At 41.3% G+C, this 20,493-nt stretch overlaps 1 protein-coding gene across 3 annotated transcripts in view; it reads right to left on the bottom strand.

Moving 5' to 3' along the window:
* Positions 1-20,493, bottom strand: part of PTPRT (protein tyrosine phosphatase receptor type T) — a 468,237-nt gene that overhangs the window by 279,964 nt on the left and 167,780 nt on the right. Inside the window, exon 3 of one of the 3 annotated variants that reach the window (XM_069033796.1) lies at positions 17,613-17,655. The exons of the other annotated variants lie outside the window; for them this stretch is intronic. Within the exon in view, the coding sequence (XP_068889897.1) occupies positions 17,613-17,655 (43 nt within the window). The remainder of the gene's footprint in view (positions 1-17,612; positions 17,656-20,493) is intronic. 3 annotated transcript variants of the gene reach the window in all.

The raw sequence follows: 20,493 nt of genomic DNA, 5'->3' as shown, positions 1-20,493 counted from the left end.
TTGGCAGGGGAGAAGCTTGCAACCCTTTTGCTTTATATACAAAACCAAATAATTATGGGACCACACTCAGAATTAGGAAAACCAGGTTTCCCCCAGGTCCATAACTGCCAGCTGCAGCCTTTCCCACTGATTCCACTGACTGAGCCACGAGTGACTGCTGCATTTCCAGTGCATATCCAGACACTGCTACCCAGAAAACACGAGTGGTTTGTTATCAAACTACACTCCTTTTACAAATGTTTTCCAAAGCCTGAATCACAGTGACCCACAGACACTGAAAGCTCTCATAACCCAGGAATTGTCTCCAGCCAAGTGGCAGCTTCTCTTTATCCACCTCTGTAGTTAATGCTGAAGAAAGGAACATCTACTGCAGAAGTGCCACCAACCTGGATGGGAAAGATTAAACTACCCCTGACAGAACAAACAAGACAAAAATACATCATGGATTACAAAGAAAAAAAATAAAATCCCATTTTAATGGTTTGCTGGTGGATCAGAGTCACCAAACCCTCTTCAACTACAAAATCCATATGGGAAGTGATCAAGTGACAAATAAGCCAACAAGTTCCTAATTAGCAGAGAGCTTTAAGGGGGATAATGGCATTTCTGCAAGAGGCTGTGAAGCAGGGTCTTGGGAAGGACTCCATTTGCTAATGGGATGCTCTTTTAACCTTGCAAGAATATTTAAATCAATAATAAAAATAGCTCCTGCCCTGAATGTTGTTAAAAGCACTCTTCTTGCACTGTAACATTACGTGCAACTCTGGCCACATCATTCTGTGGCCTTGACAAGGACAGCCAACGACAGAGACTGAGAGATTTGCAATATAAAGATAACACTCAGGACTCAGGTTCTGACTTCATCATTTTCTCAGTGACAGATGTTTTTATTCTTCACTGCACTGAAGAAAATTCAACTCAAACATGAAGACAGAACTCTTAAAAATAGCAATGAAAAGCAGCACTTGGGAGAGCAAGAGTGGCCAACACTGTAGAGACAACAAGACATTTTTAAGCACAGGACAGACTTATTGCCTCAGTTTTTCACCTAGGCGTGATCTAGAACTGCAAGAAAACTGACCGTAACCCCACAGAAATGAAAAGGCAGGAAAAAAAAAATAGTCCTTTCTGTATTGTCTGTTTCTGGCATCAGCTACAGGCCAGAGTGTTCTCCAGTAGTCTGTGCTCGATATACGAACCTGTTGATCCAGTGTGAAAAATCAGCACAAAAAAATGAATTCTCATCTCTGTGGATACAAACCCAGCAATGATACTTCACTTCAAGAGGTTTGTTTTAAAGACCTTTGTTGAGTCAGTTTGCTCCTGAAGGCACTGACATCTAACATTTCTAGTCTATAACAAGAACTGCACAGCTTATCACAAAGATTCATGACAAAATTTCTCACTTCAGTGGTGCAAGGTGATCCAGCATCGCTCTCCACCTGCATCTCCAGAGCACAGTCCTTTCCACCTTAAAAATCCCCATGGAGAACCGCTGCTGGAACAGCATCAGCACTCCACTCACATTTTCCTCTTCAGCAACAAACTCAAATTTTTATTTACAACACAACCCATTGTCCATGAGAATTCAGGAGAGCACCTTTGCTCTACAGTTACAGCCATGTGGCAGCTGTTCTGTGTACCAGAGAATCCCAGAATGGTCTGGGTTGGAAGGAACCTTAAAAGACATTTAATTCCATGCCCCTGCCATGGGCAGGGACACCTTCCACTGTCCCAGGTTGCTCCAAGCCCTGTCCAACCTGGCCTTGGACACTTCCAGGGATGGGGTGTCCATGTGCACAACATTTCTCATGCTTATCTCTAGAGTCCACAGTTGTTTCTAGACTGTTCCTCCCACATTTTATAAACTTTTCTTTAATAAAAGCCCAATTGTCATGGCTGAGAACCTGAATTCACTGAGAAGCAAAAACCTATGTGGGCTGTACAATCAGAAACAATTCTTTAAATCTCAGCAGTGAAAAATCCTTTTAATAGACTCATTGCCAGCATTCAATGTTGCTAAGGTCACTGCAGTAGTATCCTTCAACAGTGTCCTTATTCTATTATTTATAAACATGGTATAAATTGTTTGGCAGTGCTATTAAAAAAAAAAAAAAGGGCCTATTAGCAATGGAGTTACACCAGTCCATCAGGTAAAGGCATTTATAATAAAAAACATACATTTCTCTGTAAACAATAGTCAAGAATTCTCTGCAATTTTAAGTTTGTTACATGATTATCTTTCCAAACAGGAGAAAATGTACACTAAACCCTGCAAACTGAATAGGTCTATTTGCTTTTTAATTCCAGTAGCCTAACAACTACTTATCCTACCAATCACTAACTTACCACTTTGGTAAAATGTAGGCAATTGATTTAAACAGTTAATAATGTTTATGTAATTAAATGGGCAAATAGAAAAAAAATAGGGGGAATGGCCATTATTGAACATAATATCTTCATTTAATGACATCAAAATTCCTGTTCTTAGCACCCAAGAGCTTTATTGCAGCTGAACCCTGAAAGTGAAGGACCACAGAAAGGAGTTGTGGGGATGTGAGTCACAACCTCTGCTCAAAGGTGCTCACACAGGTATTGCTCAGGAAGGCTCAGGATTCAGCAGAACACAATTTCCTCCTCACCTGATTTAACCTGTGGCATAATCTGCTGCCAAATTCACCTCTCTCTCTCTCAATACCAACAAGAAAGGAGTTCAGAGGTAATGGTCAGTACTTTTTGAACAAGTACTTGCTACTTATTCTGTATGCCTCAGCTTTGTGTTCAAATATGGTGCTTATTTTAAAAATTAAATTCTGTATCCTGTTAAAATCCTATGGCTAAAAATAAACATCTCTCCATCTAGGTAGATAGAGATGCAAAGAAAGTATGTTTTAGGTTGGTGACTACAAGCAACTGAATAATTAAATCACTTCATCTCAGCCACTGCAAAATCAGCTCTCCTTGGAGGGGGCAGCAAGACTGAGCCAAAAAAGTCTGTTGTTTCCCAATGTAAAACCTCTCTCCAGAAAGAGGATTTGATATGCTAAATGTACACGACATGCACAAAATCTGAACTAAAAAAACAGGTCTCCAGTGCTCTCCATCCCATGAATGTCTGAGATATATAATGGTGAAGAGACACAGAAAACAACTTCTAATAACACACAATCATCCTCATAGCCTGCTCTGCATTACCCAGATGTAATGGCTGGTCAATTAAACCATTACAAATTTAACAACAGTCCTTTGCCAGGGCAGCCTTTGTTCTCAACTTCTATTTTGTGTTGATCCTATTTTCCAACTCTGGTTTTTCTCTGAACACATCTTTTCATTTTTGCCTAATCCTCTTCTCTAACAACATTTTTGAAGATAAAGCACAGACTACAAACTCCATTCTGCCTCCTTCTCCTTTCCCAGAGATGCAGCAGCTGTTGGATGCAGCTTCATTTGTGAGACGTGCGTGGACGAATGGCTCCAGGTTCACAAGAAGGAATTACAATTATAATAATAATAATTCATCATTTAATTTGGTTTAATTTGGCTGCTCTAAAGCCACTGAGGTTGAATACTGTCAGGTGGTTACTGTGGTGTTGTTCAAGGTTCCTAGGCTCCAGTCTACTGTGTCTAAAAAAAGCCTCTGTGTCTCCAAAGCCTCACAAGACCATCAGCTGAGACAGGTCTACCCAGAGCTTCCTGCTCGTGGTAAGTTAATAAACTGTGCTTATCTTCTTGCTGCTGTGGTTAATTAAAACTGACATCAAAACTAAATTGCTGGGCCAGTTGGACCCTAAAGGTTGAACCAATGAGGACTTTATGGAAGCCACTCTAGAATTGCCTTTGGCATCAGCCAGGCAGCTGCCAGAAGTATTTTGGTGCAAACATCGCTTTCCTGGGAAACACTGAGCTCCACGGTTCAGGCACATATTTATTTTCAATACATTGGGCTCTTTGTTTGCTTAATCATTAAAGACAAATAGCTAAATATATTTTATTACGTAATTCTAGAGTATTAGGAGCAGTTTACATGTCAGCCAGAATTAAATGTCTCATTAGCAGGCGTGCAGCTCCACTGCCAGCCAACATTTATGGTCTCTGCAACTCGGGTAAAATTTCCATATGTTTTGTATATGTAACATTTTCTAGGAAACTGCAGAGGGATTATTACCTTTTCTATTTGTGACACATTAAATGTAACGCCAAAAGGCAACCAGAGCAAATGATGTCTGAAGAGGAACTGTGTCTTCAACAGTTTGTTTTTACATAACTCTGCTCTGACCATATGGTCACTTCTGTGTACATCTCAGAAATCATCACTACAGCTCGAACTCAGAATATGTTAAAGGTCAGAGGCTGAGGTATTTTTGCACCAAATTTTCAACTTTATGAGCCCAGTTTCTGAGCACTGGGTGCTGCTGAAGTCACTGCTGCTATTCTGGGAGCGCTGCGGCATAGCCAAGGCTGGAATTTGGCAGAGTGGATTCCAAAATAATTAAGGCCATCTCACAAGCCACCACAGAGTATAGCAGCACAACAATTTCTCAAAAGGAGCAGCTCCAAAGTGCTGAAGCAGAGGCTGGTGCAGACCCCAGTGGAGGCGTGTTGGCACAGGGGGAAGGAGCCTCAGTCATTCCAACCCACAGCTTTCCCAGCTGTGATCACTGTCATTTGCTCATTCCCATGGGAACTAAATTACAGCAGATTTTTCTTCTAAACCCAATGTTTGTTTGTCTATCTTAACTCCTGTTATAACTGCAGCAACCTAAACAGGGAGGCTACTACCAACACCCTCTTTTCCAGGGTATTGTACAATTCAGGGGGACATTTTCCAGCTGAAAGTTTCTGACTTAGATTTCAAAAGAGAAAAGGAAATGCCACCTTGAAGCAGCTCAGGTGCCAACAGTGGCTGGTCCTGGTGTTCAGAGAAGGTGCCCCAGTTTCTGTGATAAAAGATTAATTTAAGCCAAATAACAGCTATTTCTCCATCAAATTATTAATTTGGTGACTGGTTCACACTACAACACAGTATCTGTGCTTAAAGAAATCCAAAACCATGCAGTTATAATCCAAAATCATTAAACTGTATCCATCATTACACCAAAGCCTAATCATTGTTCAAGGAAACATCTGATTCTGACCAAGACTTGGCAAGTATTTTTGCTGAAGTAACTTGACAGTTGTGTTCAGTAACAAAGCAGCTTTTTTAGTAGCTTGAAACATGCTGCCTTTGAGCCACTCTATATGTGCCCCTGTTTTAATCAAATAGGCTCAAGTACCATCAAAGGACACATATTTTGCAATATTTTATCATGTTTCACTTCTTGGTCTTTTTGATAGTAGGCAGAAAGAGGATTACCAGTATCTACAAAGGCTGTTACTCCCATGTGCTTTTTGAGCTGGATACCTGTGTAAATATTTTTTACTAAATTGCCCAAAAGTACAGAGAAATTTATTTCCTGTGGACTGCAGTTCATTTAGAAATAAAGATTGTTATATGCATGTTGTTTAAATTTTATTAGAAATTAATGGTATTTACTGAATCACATTTTCTGGTCCAGATTTTCCTGCTGAAAACCAACAAGGCAGGATACTACCAGAGCCATTCTGAGCTCTGCAGGCAGTGGCAGATGGACCTGACATCACTGCTGGGATGGGAACTTCAAATATTGTAACTGCTGACTTCCTTGATCCATCTAAATCCACCTTTTTCCCATGGTTCCTGCCACAGCAAAATGATTGGTTTATATGGCCAGGAATACAGTGAGTTTGCAGAGTAGGCAGAGTTCATAGAGTTCACCACAAATCAGATGTTCTACATGAGAAACTGCCCCCAGCCTACCCCAAGCTGATGAGCTGTTAGCTTGTCTCAAGTTCCTCACAGCTCCCCACAAATTTTTCTCTCAGTGCCACTCTACTTATGCAATTGTCCATATTCTCTCACAGAATGGAATTTAATGCATTACTTGGAAGGACATTTGAGCCATCAGTTGTTAACCCTCTGCCACATTTGACTATTTGCTCTCTCCACTAGTCTTCAAAACCCACAGGGAATTTTGTTTCCACCTGAGGATTACTTTATATAAAAAACTCTGCAAAGGTATTTCAAAAGCTCTGAAATACCTGGTAAATCCAGTCTAAATCCGTTATTACACTGGCACAGTAATTTCTGCACAATAGAAAGTCATTTTTCCTCTGCAAAGGTTCTGGTGATGAGTCTGCCATGCTGGACTCATCCTAAGTGGATTCATCTATTTGTTATTGTTTCAATCCTTTTTCCTGCAAGCTTCTTGGAATCATCCCCATTTTCTTTTCTTCAAAGAAAAAATATCCCACTGCTTTTCTATTTACTGGTCAATTAAACAGCTATGAAAGAAACACACTGGCAAAACAGCCACTTCACTTCAAAATTTCCTCAGATGATCAAAGACTTGTTGTTCCTCACCAAAACGATAACTGGTCGTTTGCCCAACACTTCCTCGGTCTGACATCCAGAGAAAGATCCATAAAAAGACACAGTAATTTCTAGAATTAAAACTAGTGCAAAGTAATCATTTGGACCCTCTGAAGCGTGCATTTTTCTCTAAGTGAAGCAGCTAATTACTGCTATTCTCCCTGACTCACCAGTTCTCATTTCCTGCAACTAGGAGATTTAAATAAACCTAGAATCTCCTATTCTTATTCTGAGCTTCTCCCTTCACCCCAATTTCAAGTCTCTATGCTACACTTTGAAATTATTCTTAGTAGAGTCCTTTTCATTTTGGAAAGTTGAACGCCATTTTTATCCTCAAAGTTTACATTTATTTGAAAGGCTGAGAGATCTGAGGCTACTCAGCCTGGAGAAGAGAAGGTCCTGGGTAGACGTGAGAGCCCCTTCCAGAACCTAAAGGGGCTCCAAGAGAGCTGGAGAGAGCCATGTGAAAATGGCCTGGAGTGCCAGGACAAGGGGGAATAGTTTTAAACTGTCAGAAAGCAGGGTTAGATGGGATTTCAGGAAGAAATTCCTCACTGTGAGGGTGGGCAGGCCCTGGCACAGGGTGCCCAGAGAAGCTGGGGCTGCCCCTGGATCCCTGGAAGTGCCCAAGACCAGGCTGGACGGGGCTTGGAGCAATGTGGGATAGTGGAAGGTGTCCCTGCCCATGGCAGGGGATTGGAACGAGGTCTTTGGGGTCTCTTCCCCGATCCATAATGCAACTGGCAGTAATTTCATGTGTTCAGACTCATCTCAATTCTTCCACTGGAAGCAGTGGCAAGATCTGCCTGTTCTTCAGTAAAAGAGCAGCTCTCTGACACACTTTCAATTCACTAATTCTATTTATGAAAATTGCTGTAATTTAAACAGGTGCAAAATATTTGTGGGGATTACACATTTTGCTCATTAGCAGACAAAGAATACCGGGAGATGTTCCTGGCATAAACAGGAATAAAAACTAAAATTCTAAATTAAATCTCTTGGAACAATATAAAACACTGAGGCTGGATTGGATGTTACAGCAGAGCATTTCAGATGGCCAAGAGGAAAAGTAGAAACTTCTGTCGTATTTTAGAACCTGAATGCAGCTTCACCACTGGCAGGACTTCAAAAGGGAACAAAGATTTTTCCACAGGCAAGGCTTATCCTACAATTCCAACACTTTGAGGTTGAAACAGGTTGTAAACACCTTGAGTAGAAGGAACTCAAATTGAAATGCACTTGAGCAGTTCTCTGGGGTTCTGATCCTGCTTTAAATGACCCAGACAAATGACCCTCCCCCCTGAACTCAGCATGATCAGCATCAGTGCCAAATTATTAACAAGCATTTTCTCAGTAGGATTATCTATCCCTGAAAAATAATTCCTCCTCACAGCCCTGCAAACAAACAAGCCATTTATGTAGGATTTACACTGAGTTAGCTCAAATTCCTACAAACACAGCCTGACCTTCTAAGCATGCAGATGCAGTTAAGCTTTCAGTTTTCCCATCAAATCCAGATTCATATTCCTACTCCTCCCAGATTAGTATACCAAATTCTACCCTTACTGAAGAGTTCTGTTCTAGACAGCTCCAACCATCAACATTGTTCTGGCATGGATTTGGGGATGGAGATCTTCCCAGCATCCACATCCTGCTCATTTTCAGAACCCGGTTAAAACAATTTGAGCAAACCAGGACCATTTTCATTCAGCTTTTCACTGGTAAATTCCAACTAAGAGTTGAAGGAATAAAATTTGGATGCCATCATTCACATACAGACACACAAACACACACCCCACGTTCCTGTCAGCCTCTGGACGTGAGAGTTTTTAATGCACTGACAACAATACTGTAATTTGGGATGTACATTAGGTTCACCCAAACCATACTCTGTGTGACAGATATTCACTGTACTTCTGGCACTAGAAATGCCACTTGGTATCACTTATTCCTTTGATTGTCTTCACAATACCACACTAAGCATCAAAGAGATGCCTGGCTTGTAAGAAAATACAGCAATATCTCTTGATAAACACGTGTACCTCTGCATGTCATCATTACAAGTTGCTGGTGTTTCCCTGAAGTAGTCAAAGCTCTCAGATCTCTTCATGCAGGAAAACTACCCTGGTAACTTTATCTTTTACAGATACATCCCCCAAATCTTCAAAGTGTTTGTCAAATAAATGTTAAGAACCCTTTTCTGATCTGTGCAGAACACAGGTAGCATGAGAATCAGCAGGATACTTGAACCTAAACTATCTTGGCTTAAGAAGGCAACTCCAAAAGAAAACTGAGTGCCCCTGTAGTTTTTCAGATCACACTCGACCAGACAGCTTTGGAGTAAAAATCACAGGAGAAATAAGAAAACATCTTCAAATGCATGACTGAATAAGTTTTCTTCCTCCAATAGTTCAATACAACATAAAACAGATCATTACAAAATCTTGTTTATTAACATAACTTAAGCTTGCAACACAATCCATGAAGTAGGTGGTTAAAAATGCAGCAGTGTTAACAGCAAAAACATGGGACAGATCTTTTACAGCTCCCCTTCCAGAGGAACCTTCCACAGCTTGGCTACTACTGGTGTTAACTCCATGGGCACCAGAGCAGGGTCAGCACACATCCTTCACACACAGATGCTAGAATGACACTCCACTCACAGAACAAACCCCAATAAAGGCTGAATTAGAAAGTTTATACCCCTGAAAAACAACTGTTGAAATGATCTCTATATTTATCACAGAATCACAAAATAGGCTGAGTTGGAAGAGACGTTAAGGATCATCTAATTCCAACCTCCTTGGCCATGACAGGTTGGCAACAGCAGTTTTTACCTTGGAGGTTCTGCTGACATGCCATCAGAGTAACCTGCATAAGTTGCTCATGCCTTTGTCACTCACAGAGATCACTGCCATAATAAACTCATTGTGAGGAGTAACCTCATGAAACCCATAATATTTTCCTTTAAATCAGAGAGCACATACAGGTAGCCAACTGTATTGCCAGGATAACCAATTTGTCTGAAGCAATTATATCAGATGCTGGACAACTTGAGTATTTGTCAAGCTAACAACATTTCTCAAAAAAAAAAAAAAAAAAAATATCAAGGGCATTTAGCTTGCCTCCTCTTGTTATTTGATAAAAGTCCTGAGATGCAATGATCCTTCAAGTTTGGCATCTTAATTGTGTCAGTGAACTGTGATAATTCAGAGGACAGTGATGCTGTAACCACACACAGAACGGTTCCCCTCCCAGCTCTAAAGCATAATGAAGAAGATGCTGCATTAAAAAAAACACTTTGTTTAAAAGAACAGTAAAAATCTTGAGATAGTCCCTCTCTTAAAGCTCTGTAAACACCATTTTCAGTGGCTGAGTAAGAAATGTGCTGAGATGGATCACTTCTGATTGGAATGAGAATGCAGAAAGTACCTGTGGAAAAGCAGAGCTCCTTTCCATTTGTGCAGTGCTCTCTAACACGGAGCTCCACCACAGGAGCTGAGTTGGAGCAGTCCTGCCAGCTGACAGCTGCTCTGCAGGTTTGCCTAGTTATGCTAGAAGGAAGAATCCAATTTCTGGATCTCCAGGCAGTCCATTTAAAACACACCTTCCCATTTGGAGCACATACCACTTGTAGCTTGTGCTTTCCTGAGACACAAATATGTTTCATCCTTGTAAGGCAAAGGCTCAGCATGTTCCACTACAAACTGGTAACATGCCCTAGATTTACTTTTGCAGTGCAGATCTTTATGAAATTTTGGTTTCATACTGCTGTAGGTACCACATGCTAAATGTAATCCTTCCTAAAAAAAAAAAAAAAATCATCTTTAAGAATCTTATCCTACTTTTCTTCTAAAATATTTGATCTATTATTGCACTATTTTACACAGTCCAAGGGGTTTTTTTCAGTCAATGTATTGTGACAATGCATAAACAAATCAACAAGAATTAAGATCATTTGCCCCATTTGGCTCAGTTTCTATTCTGTACTCACACAGCCTCTATCAAGGGGACTAATTTGGAAGAACAGTGGAGTGTAATTTCTTCCCGTTCCCAGAATCAGTCAGACTCAGCACGTAACCATTTCCCTATCTGTCTTTTAAGAGCTGTATTTCTAAAGAGTACATCCTTAACCCCCCTGGAATCCTCTGAGTCACTGAAATACCTATTTTTCCCTAACATATTTTTCTTACCCTTCAGTGTAAAAGATTGTTTTAACCATCAGTTATTTAGGAAACTACTGAACAAGTCTCCTTCATACACAATGGTGCTAGAAATCAAGCATCTAAAATTCCACATAACACCAAATTCTGAAGTATTTTGTGGGCTTTTGGGTTTTTTTTTGAGGCTAGATGATCCTTAAGGTCCCTTCCAAACCAAGCTTTTCTATGATTCTAAGACTTCATGTACTCAACCACACAATTTTACAGCCAAAGTCTTATAGGATGTGCTAAAATGTGAAGCACTGCTTACCTGTAAATTTGAAATGGGTTTAATTACTCATCAAGCTCTCAGAAATGCTGTTATTACTGCTTTGATGTCTAAGATGTTCCACGGGTAAAAGTCAAGCCACAATCTCTGGGTTTCCCTCCTCAGCGTGGTGCTCCCAAGCACCACACGCAGCGTGCCAGGGGAATTTCCAGACAAGGATGCTCAGGGCTGCACAGCCAATTCCAGGGAGCTGCTGGGCAGTTGGGGAGCACCTGCTCACTCATCTTTCCCATGCCAAACACCTCCCAAAAAAAACCAAAGCCTTCGTAAACATTCAAACCACACAGATCGAATTCCAAGTATTCTGACCAGCACTGTGGCAGCACTGAAAGCTGATCACACTGACAACAAAGTACAGCTGAAGAAGTTTTAGGTTTATTATACAGGGACAAGTCACAAGAAAAATAATTTTTATTCCACTTTTTCACTGAACTTCTCAGCTGTCCCAGCTCAGACCAGGCTCTTGCTCAAGCTCCCAGTGAAACCAGAGCCAAAGGCTCCCAGAGCCAAGGTACCCTGAGCCAGAGCAGGGTTTATCACAGCCAGATAGAAGGTGTGAAATGCCTTTTACACAGCCAAGAGGGCCACAGAATAAACCTCGAATAAGCCTCGAGCCTGTCAGTGCTCAGCCAGGAGTGGCTCTGATGGCTAAGGCAGGACTGAAGCCATGAAATCAGTTCTGTTGCTGCCTCGTCCAGCAAATCTCCCAGAAACTCCTTAAAAATCAATGCTTTCCTAATAAATGTAAATATTGGGAGAGCAGTTTTTCCTTCAAAACAGAGTGAATATTAAGGTCAACCTGAAATTAGTCCTATTGTTTTATATTCCAGCTATGTGAAACTGTAGGTTTTACCTCAGATAAAGAATATAAAAATTGATAGATCCCACTTGATAAGCAACTAATTAGTCTGGTATTTTCTCTTTAGATTCAGCTATGCTTTCAAATAAAATAGTACAAGAAATCTTATACTCAACAGTTGCAGTACAATACCTTTCAGAGAAAGCCTTCTAAGGCTGGGTAATTAGTTAGCAACCTTGAAACCTTCAAACTGAAGATGTTTTAGGCTTATTATACAGGGAAAAATCACAAGAGAAAGAAATTCTATTCAGCTACTTAGAATCACAGCAGAGTTGCTGCTGCTCAAAGATGTGCTAGCAGAGAATTCGTTGCTAAGACAAATTTTAAATAAGCCAAAGATCTGAAGGTCATCTCCAACACCATAAAATTCAGAACTGCCTTTCTTTCCTATATCAATACACACGTTCCTGATGTTTTATTGTCCTGATATCTCAGCTTCATTGGGGACTTGCCCCTTTCTGCCCCAAAAATGTCACAAATTTCAGAGCAGATACAAAAAGTGGGAAAGGAAAAGAATCTGTCCTTCTTCCCCAAAGAGTCCAACCAGCACTGCTTCCCTGAATAAAGGCAAACACAACAGAATGTGCTCCCTAATTAATGGAGAGACATGTCCTTAGCGTTCCAAAGTCAGAATTGCTCAAATCTATTACTCCATCAGAGTGTGGCAGCATAATTCAGTCCCTTATGACAGGCACAGGGAAGAGTACACACTTTGACAGCACTTGCTGGAGTCTGTGCTGATGCATATGTTTGTGAAGAAACATGGATTTCTCTTGTTCTTTCCATATAGATTTTTTTTTCTCTTTAATGAATAAGTCATTAGGATAACAATAGCCAAGCTCTACTCCACTAATAACAAGCCCTTTCAAGGCTGATGTTGTCTAATCTCAATATATTAACTCCTAAGTTTTATTTTTTGTTTCCTTTGGGGCTTTTTGCCTCTCAAGGCATCCAGGTGCTACAAATAACACCTCATTTATGCATGCAGCATACATACATACATTGATTTTCTATGCTGAATAATGAAATAGGAAAAAAAAAAAAAACAGAATAACTTTCTGTCTCACTTGAATCTTCATTTGAACTGGCCACCAGTATTATTCACAGCAGCTGTTTGACCTTTGTTATTTGCACTTGCTGGAAGAGCATCCCAGAGATTCCTTGAGAAATTAAGGGGTACAGAGCCATCCCTGTGCTCCAAATCCTGTGTTTACTTTCCCCTTCCCTATTTACTGGCATGTTCCATCAGTTCTACTCACAGAGCTCAAGGAGGACTTAAAACACACTCAATATCTGTTAAAAATCCAATTACAAGCCTATTCCCCAGTCCTGACATGCTACCAGAGGATTTCAAAACCAAGGGTCAGACTTTGAGCTCCACTTATTAACATGCAAGCCAGTGGTGGGAGCGGGGCAAAAGATTTCAGAGAACACCATGTCAGCCAGTTCAAAGAACCTGTCTTTTTAATGAGCTCTAATGCAGTAACGAGAAAGGAGGTGATAATACACAGGAAATTATTCAGATATCTCAGGGATTCAGCTGCTTCTGCCATTCATGGGCCAGCTGCTTTCCTCACCCCTTAAGGCCAGAGTTTTCCTGCTTATTGCTACAACATCAAAAACCAAACAAACATGAAACTGTAACTCCCTGGAAGATTTAATCTCAGCAAAGGTGAGGTTATGCTCAGCAAAATGAAGAAATCACCAATATTCTCATACTTTCCTGGTATGAAGCATCTCTCAGAGATGGAAAAAAATCCACAGGAAAAATGTGAAAGCATTGCAAACACCCAGCTCTTCACACCAGCATTGCATGAGGGATCAGCTTTCCATGCCATGCTGCTCTACAAACCCCTGGAAGGAATGTGACAGCACATGCTTTGCATTATTTGTTCTGCTCACACAGGAGCAGGATCTTTGGGAAGTCATGGAAGTGGCCACCCTGGTGTAAATTAGGGGTTTTTTTAGCCCATCAGGCCACCTGTTGAAGAAAAGGCCATGGAGGGCAATGGCTGAGGTCCCTGGGAAATTCTGGCAGAAGGGTTGGGATGCCAGTTGAATTCCTGGCCCAGCTATGAAATAAATGAAATAAAAAAGGTTTGTGGTGGGGGTGCAGAGAGGATTACACAAGCTCATAAGTCACCACCATCAGAAGGGGCTCAGCAAAACCCTGTACAAGTGCTTCACCCAGTAACATGGACAATTCTCTCATTTATGAATTATTCACCAACTCAGCTTGACACCTTGGAAATTGTTTGGGCTCTGTAATAGCCTAAATCCTGTATGTGGCATTTTTCAGCGGATGGGTTACTCACTATTCAGTTCTGCTCATCACAACATGTGCCTCCAAGCAACAAAAGCACTGCTTCTATTCCAGGATTGGATCACTGAGCCTTTTACAAGTGAGGAACAACTGTTCCCACAACAAACAGCAAATATCAGATGAATTTTTTTCAGGCAGACTCTGAAATTGTCAGTAATAGCCACTCGCCCAAATTTCTAAGCTTCCCATCTCCTAAAACCCCAAACCTACTCACACTGTGATTGATTTCCCAATATCTCTCCTGCTCTGTCCAATTTGATTTTTATTTGTCCTTGATCAAGAGAATAAGATGAACATCCTCAGAAAGGCATGAGAACCATCAGCCTCAGCAGGGTCAGAAGGGTGCCAGAGGGAGCACACAAGCTGATTTTGAATGGACTGAGCAGCTTTGGGGGCTGGGGAAGTATTTACAGAAAAAAACCTGATTTTCCCACTGCTGAACCAGCCTTTTCCTTCAGTGGCAGAAAGAAACACCAACCTGGTCTTAGTGATAGAACTAATCTGAAAAAAACCTGTAACCAATGATGGATGCATGGGAAGAAAGACACTGCAACCAAAACGTTCCTAACACGGTATGGGAAAAGCAAAGTCCTGCAAGAGTTTTAATTTTAAAAAAAAAAAAACCTCTAATAAAAGTAACATTTTATTTTGCTTTTTCATATTTTGCATTTGGAAGATGCAGTATCAATCAGCTTAAAAGTATTTGTCTTTTAATGGATTGGGGGTCTGAAATACAAAGAAAAAAGAAAATATCTGACACAGGGTGCCCAGAGCAGCTGTGGCTGCCCCTGGATCCTTGGAAGTGTCCAAGGCCAGGCTGGACAGGGCTTGGAGCAGCCTGGGCTAGTGGAAGGTGTCCCTGCCCATGGCAGGGGGTGGGAACTGTGGATTTCAATGCCATTGCTAACAAATCTTTAATTTAATGCCCAATTCTGAGCTTAATTTAAGGAATGTTTTAGCTGGGGCATCAACTGAGCCCTGTGCTCCTCTCAGGAACTCCTTTAGCTTTTCATTCTATTCTGACCCTTTTTCCCCAACACAGCCCCTGGCATCACCCAAAGGTACACAAGTCCTGCTTCCCATTCCGTGTCTTTTTTCCCCCCTCAGAAGACATGCTCTTGAACTCACTGGAGCAGGAACGTGCCCAATATCACTGCAATAACACAGAATAGCTCACACATCCCACACAAATGTGCTCACAAATCATCGCCCTGGGGGTCTGTAAAGGGGACAATCAGCTGTGCCTCGCTGTCCATGGGGATCTGGGACAGCAGCAGGTCTGCACTGCAAGTGTCTCCACATCCCCAATCTCACACAGACATGAGAAACACTTGTGCTGTCAGCTCACAAAAGAGCACCCATGCAAAGAAACACATACAAAAGTTTTCTGTAACAGCTATTTGGAAACATGTGCCAGCCTATATTGCAGATGTTGTTTCAAAACATGGGGATCTCAAGATTGTTTGGGTTTTTTTTAAATTCTAACACACTTCTAAATAGCTGTTTAAATCTCCAGGACTGTGGTGCAGCCTGTGCCTCGACAGAGAGCACAGCTGAGGACAGGAAGAAGACAAGGCTATTAGAGTTACACATGTCACCCATGAGGGGACTTTTAGAGTTACATTTGTCACACACACGGGGGGATTTATTCCTACAATTACCACAGAGCCTCTCTGTGCTTCCACACAGAAGCTCTGTGCTTTATCTACGTCTTTAAGTCTTTACACTCTGTCATTTTTTAAGTTTTTGACATGGTTTAGAAAATTCAATTTCAGCTGTAAGTCACTAACACCTCTGACAGGTCTGTTTCTGTGAAACATATAGTGATATCTGCCTCCTATTGCACTTTGTTTTTCAGCAGTTTTTCACTCAGCTTTAATTTGTCCTTTAACTTCTCTGTTTTGGATAACCGATAAAGTGAGACCCACCGGTAGCAAACACCTTCAAGAGCATCTTGGATCAGTTAAATGTAGGAAAGTCCAGATTAAGTGAAGTAAAATGTATTGTACATGCATGGGATAAACTCCAAAGAGCCCCAACTCTGCTGCTGCCAGAGGAACTCAGCCTCTGAGGGTCTGTTCCAACAGACTGAAGTCAAAACCAGAGGTGATTGAGACAAACTACCCACAGTATTTCTGCCTTTTATGCAAAACCAAACAAGTGAACATTGCTCAGTCCAGAGTGGAAGGAAAAGTCACAAGTTAAATGAAACCGTTTTCACTGGAATGTAAGAATCCCAGAGAACAATTCCCTGCCATTCCCTTTTCTCCGTGACTCACTGCACCAGAAACACACAATGAGATAAAAAAGCCTTCAGTGGGACAGTGATTTTCCACCAAACACGAGGTGAGAGAGTCCAGGTGACACAACAAAATAAGCTTTCTCTCTCACATACCTATGCAGAATCCTCTGCAAGAAGAAATTTTAGAAGGAAGAAACCACGTCCTGGGCTGATCCCCAGCATGGGCAGCAGGAAAAGTGGGGATTCTTCCCCGCTGCCCTGCTCAGGTGAGACCCCACCTGCAGAGCTGCCCCAGCCCTGGGGCCCAGCACAGGAGGGATGTGAAGCTGTTAGAGAGAGTCTGGAGAGGCACCAGGATGAGCAGAGGGATGGAGCAGCTCTGCTGGGAGGAAAGGCTGGGAGAGCTGGGATTGTTCCGCCTGGACAAGAAAAGGTTTCAGAGTGAGCTAATTGTGGCCTTCCAGTCCCTGAAGGAACTGACAAGAAAGATGGAGAGAGACTGTTTCCAAGAGATGGAGGGACAGGACAAGGGGGGATGACTTCAAATTGACAGAAGGCAGCGTTAGATTGGATATCAGGAAAAAGAAATTCTTCCCTGTGAGGGTGGGCAGGCCCTGGCACAGGGTGCCCAGAGAAGCTGTGGCTGCCCCTGGATCCCTGGCAGTGTCCAAGGCCAGGCTGGATGGGGCTTGGAACAACCTGGGATAGTGGAAGGTGTCCCTGCCCATGGCAGGGGGTGGAATGAGATGAGCTTTAAGGTCCCTTCCAAGCCAAACCATTCGATGATTCTAAGAGTTAAGTTAGAAGTGGAGAAGAATTAACCTCTGACAAGTTACCTCCACAAGTTTTCTCAGTGCTCTTCCCGGGCACTTCAGCTGCTTTTTTCCTATTTTGAGATACAGAAATTTGTGTTTAAAACAACCTCCTTGCAACTCTGGAAAGGCATCCAGCCATGTGTCAAGAGTGGGGCAGACTGGGAATGTACAGCCACACCCTTCAGAGTGCCACTGGAGATTCTGGACGCTCAGTTACACCAGGTCAGCTGAGGGAGGCTGGAGTCACACATTGCCACAGAAAGAGTCAACAGGGAAAGTGGAATTCAGAACAACCTACATGGAAATTCATTAATATAGACCTGCCTGTTCCATCCTTCCTCAGCAGAAAATGCCTATATGTATGCACACGTGCATATTTTATTCATGAGTGTACAAAGACTGGATATACACACAATATCTATATATATACTCACTGTACACTGAGGCATAATGGAGCACTTCATCAGCTGGAAATAACTGCAAGAAAAAATTTCCACAAAACACCATTAAGTAGCAGGTCACCCTTTGACCTCAGTTACCTCAACAAATAATTTGTGTTTCACAGGGTTTTCTGGGGCCATGAAAGGAAATGTTCCTTCCTTCATTAGTTGTCTACGGACCTTGTCTGACCACAAACGAGTTCAACCTGGCTCATCTCTGGATCCTAATTAATAAACACAATTACTTTTAAATTACAAGTCCCCATTTCTGTCAATACTTAAAATTATGTCAAATGTGGACAGATAATTATTTTTTAAAAGGACATTACAAGTAGGCAGAAAACATTAAATAAATGTGGATGCAGACAAGCCAAGCCAGTAATTTCTCCTTGATTTCAAGCATATTATTTTAGCCAAATATTTAAAATGGGTGTATTGATTTATCTCACTGCTCCACTAACTCCACATTTTTAAATTTTTCCCACCTAATTTACTTTCTGCCTTGCCTTCCTTGTGCAGTTTGCTTTCTGCTCCTGGTGTTTGTCGTGGAATTCACAGCTGATCCACTCCATATGTTGAAGTTATTTAAATCCTTTTCGACATTTAGCATGTGCAAAGATATTATGACCTTTGAAAAGCATTGGGAATGAGAAAGACAGGTTGCAGAATGGGAAAAGATATCTTTTTTTTTTTTTTCCCCTGGGAAAACAACGGCAATTGATAGAGAGACCTTCAAGAAAAAAATTAAATCCTCAACTGTTGCAAACTGGCCAAGCTCCAACTCCCAGAAAGCTGAGAGGTATGAGATGTACTGAAACCACCGTGTGGGAATGGTAAAGAGAAATGCCAAACCAAAAACCCCAAAAACCAAACAGAAAAGCTCACAGAGGTCCATTTGGCTTTAGCTCAGCAGGAGGGGACAATGGTGATTTTGTTATTTGCAAAGATGATAAAATGAGCACAGATCTTTGACGTTTCTCAAGTGAAATTCCTTCCTTGCTAGTGGAATTTAAGCTCTCATATGGCAAAGAGACACAGCAAAGTTTGTGATAGGATTGTCCTAAGACAGCGAACAACCTATCCTTCCTTAAAAATTATCCCAAGGCTCACATATTATCCTGGATTTCACCAAAACCCACCAAAGCCAGTTCTTTACTGATGCCCAAGAGTTTCTGGATTACCATCTCCACCTTTCCTAAGGGGATTCCTTGCTGGAAGAGGAAACAGCCCATGGGAACAAGGTCTCCAAGGGACCAGGCTGCAGGTCACTCCTCACAACACACTTTTGGAGGGCAGATGAAAACACACTGAGAGACAAAGAGACTTTTCCAAACTGAGGCTCTTCTACTCTCTTTTAACACCCCAGCTCCAGGTAACAGCAGCCATCCCCCACATTTGTAAATATCATTAAGAAAACAATCACCCCATATAAGAGATTTATTTTCTTTTCCTACAATAGAACAATCTTCCAGAGAGATACTGATGCCATGAAGATTTTTGCCCTTTCCTTTATACCCCTGTTATGCCTTTTTGCAACTTCTGTATTCCTAGTGCTTTTTGCCTACATTCTTGGACTTGTTTGTTAAGCTAAGAGACAAAACATTTTAGAAGCTTCGTAGCCAGAGATCAGTGTGCCCCAGAGCCCAAGGTCCTCTCCAGAACACATTCTGTGGGCCGGGATGGAACCATCCAGGGGAGAGTTCCTTGGGGAGGGGGGCTCACTTGAGCCTCTCATTGGGGAATCTTTGATAGATCTGCTAATTAGTAACACCTATAATGTTATACCCGATGTTGTGGGGGGGGGGGGGGGAGAGAGGTGTGGAGACAGAAGAAGAAGACAGAGATAGACTTGGTGGGGTACATCTCGATGCACATGACCTGGATGTGTGCACCTAAGGATCCTTAAAATAAATACCAAGGTAAAATCCCTTTTCCCCTTCTAACCGTGTGTGACTCTTGATTTTAAGACCAGGAAAAGGCATCAATACAACTAACCCAATAAATACAAGTGGTGGATAATGCACCATGTTTTCTCACAGTGAAGTTGACTTCCTATGAGAAAAGCTGGAATGCTTGCCACTGGCAGCATTTCATGGGAATTGCAAAAATATCCAGTCATACATGGATGAGGCAGGACAAACAGATGGAAAAGGATTCCCATTACTAGTGTCCAAAGAACAGGGTTATAGGGCTGTTTTTTCTCTGCTCTCCAATATCACAACAATTTTACACTGTAATAATTGCTTTCTTGTGTACAGATGTCAAAATCAACCCAGGAACCTGAAGCCCACATTCTGGGAAAATGTACAGGTTCATGAACAAAAATAATGCTTAAATGTTTCCTTTTTTCCAGCAAGAACTAGGTTGGAAATAGTGTAAAAAGAAAAAAAACAAACAAACAAACAAAAACATTTCTTTAATAAAAGAATCAATATTTATGGCTTTGTTTTATTTACTGTTTATGAAGATACTTATGTTAACTCTTATCCACCAAGACAAACAACAATCATTCCTTCAGGACAAAGCAACTTCTTCACAGCCAGAAAAACATCATCAGTACAAGTGAAGTGTTGATAAGTTTGACATATAAACAATAAGCATCTAGACAAGTTAATAAACAGAATGTCTCTTAAAACTAGCACTGAAAATCCATGAAATACTCGTCCACCAGTAAAACACAGAGCCTGGCCAAATGTCACGTTTAGAAAACACAGAATTTAAAACCACATTGTTTTGACTATGACTGCAGTCTAAATGATGATTAATGTATAATTAAAGCAGTCAATCCAGAAGATAAAAGAGAATAGAAAACCACAGTAGTGCCACAGATGATGCCATATATAATGAAATAAATTCATGTAAGAATGCTACACCT

The sequence above is a fragment of the Aphelocoma coerulescens genome, chromosome 20 (assembly GCF_041296385.1).
Source record: "Aphelocoma coerulescens isolate FSJ_1873_10779 chromosome 20, UR_Acoe_1.0, whole genome shotgun sequence".
NCBI lineage: Eukaryota > Metazoa > Chordata > Aves > Passeriformes > Corvidae > Aphelocoma > Aphelocoma coerulescens.
This window is presented reverse-complemented; position numbering and strand designations above follow the sequence as displayed.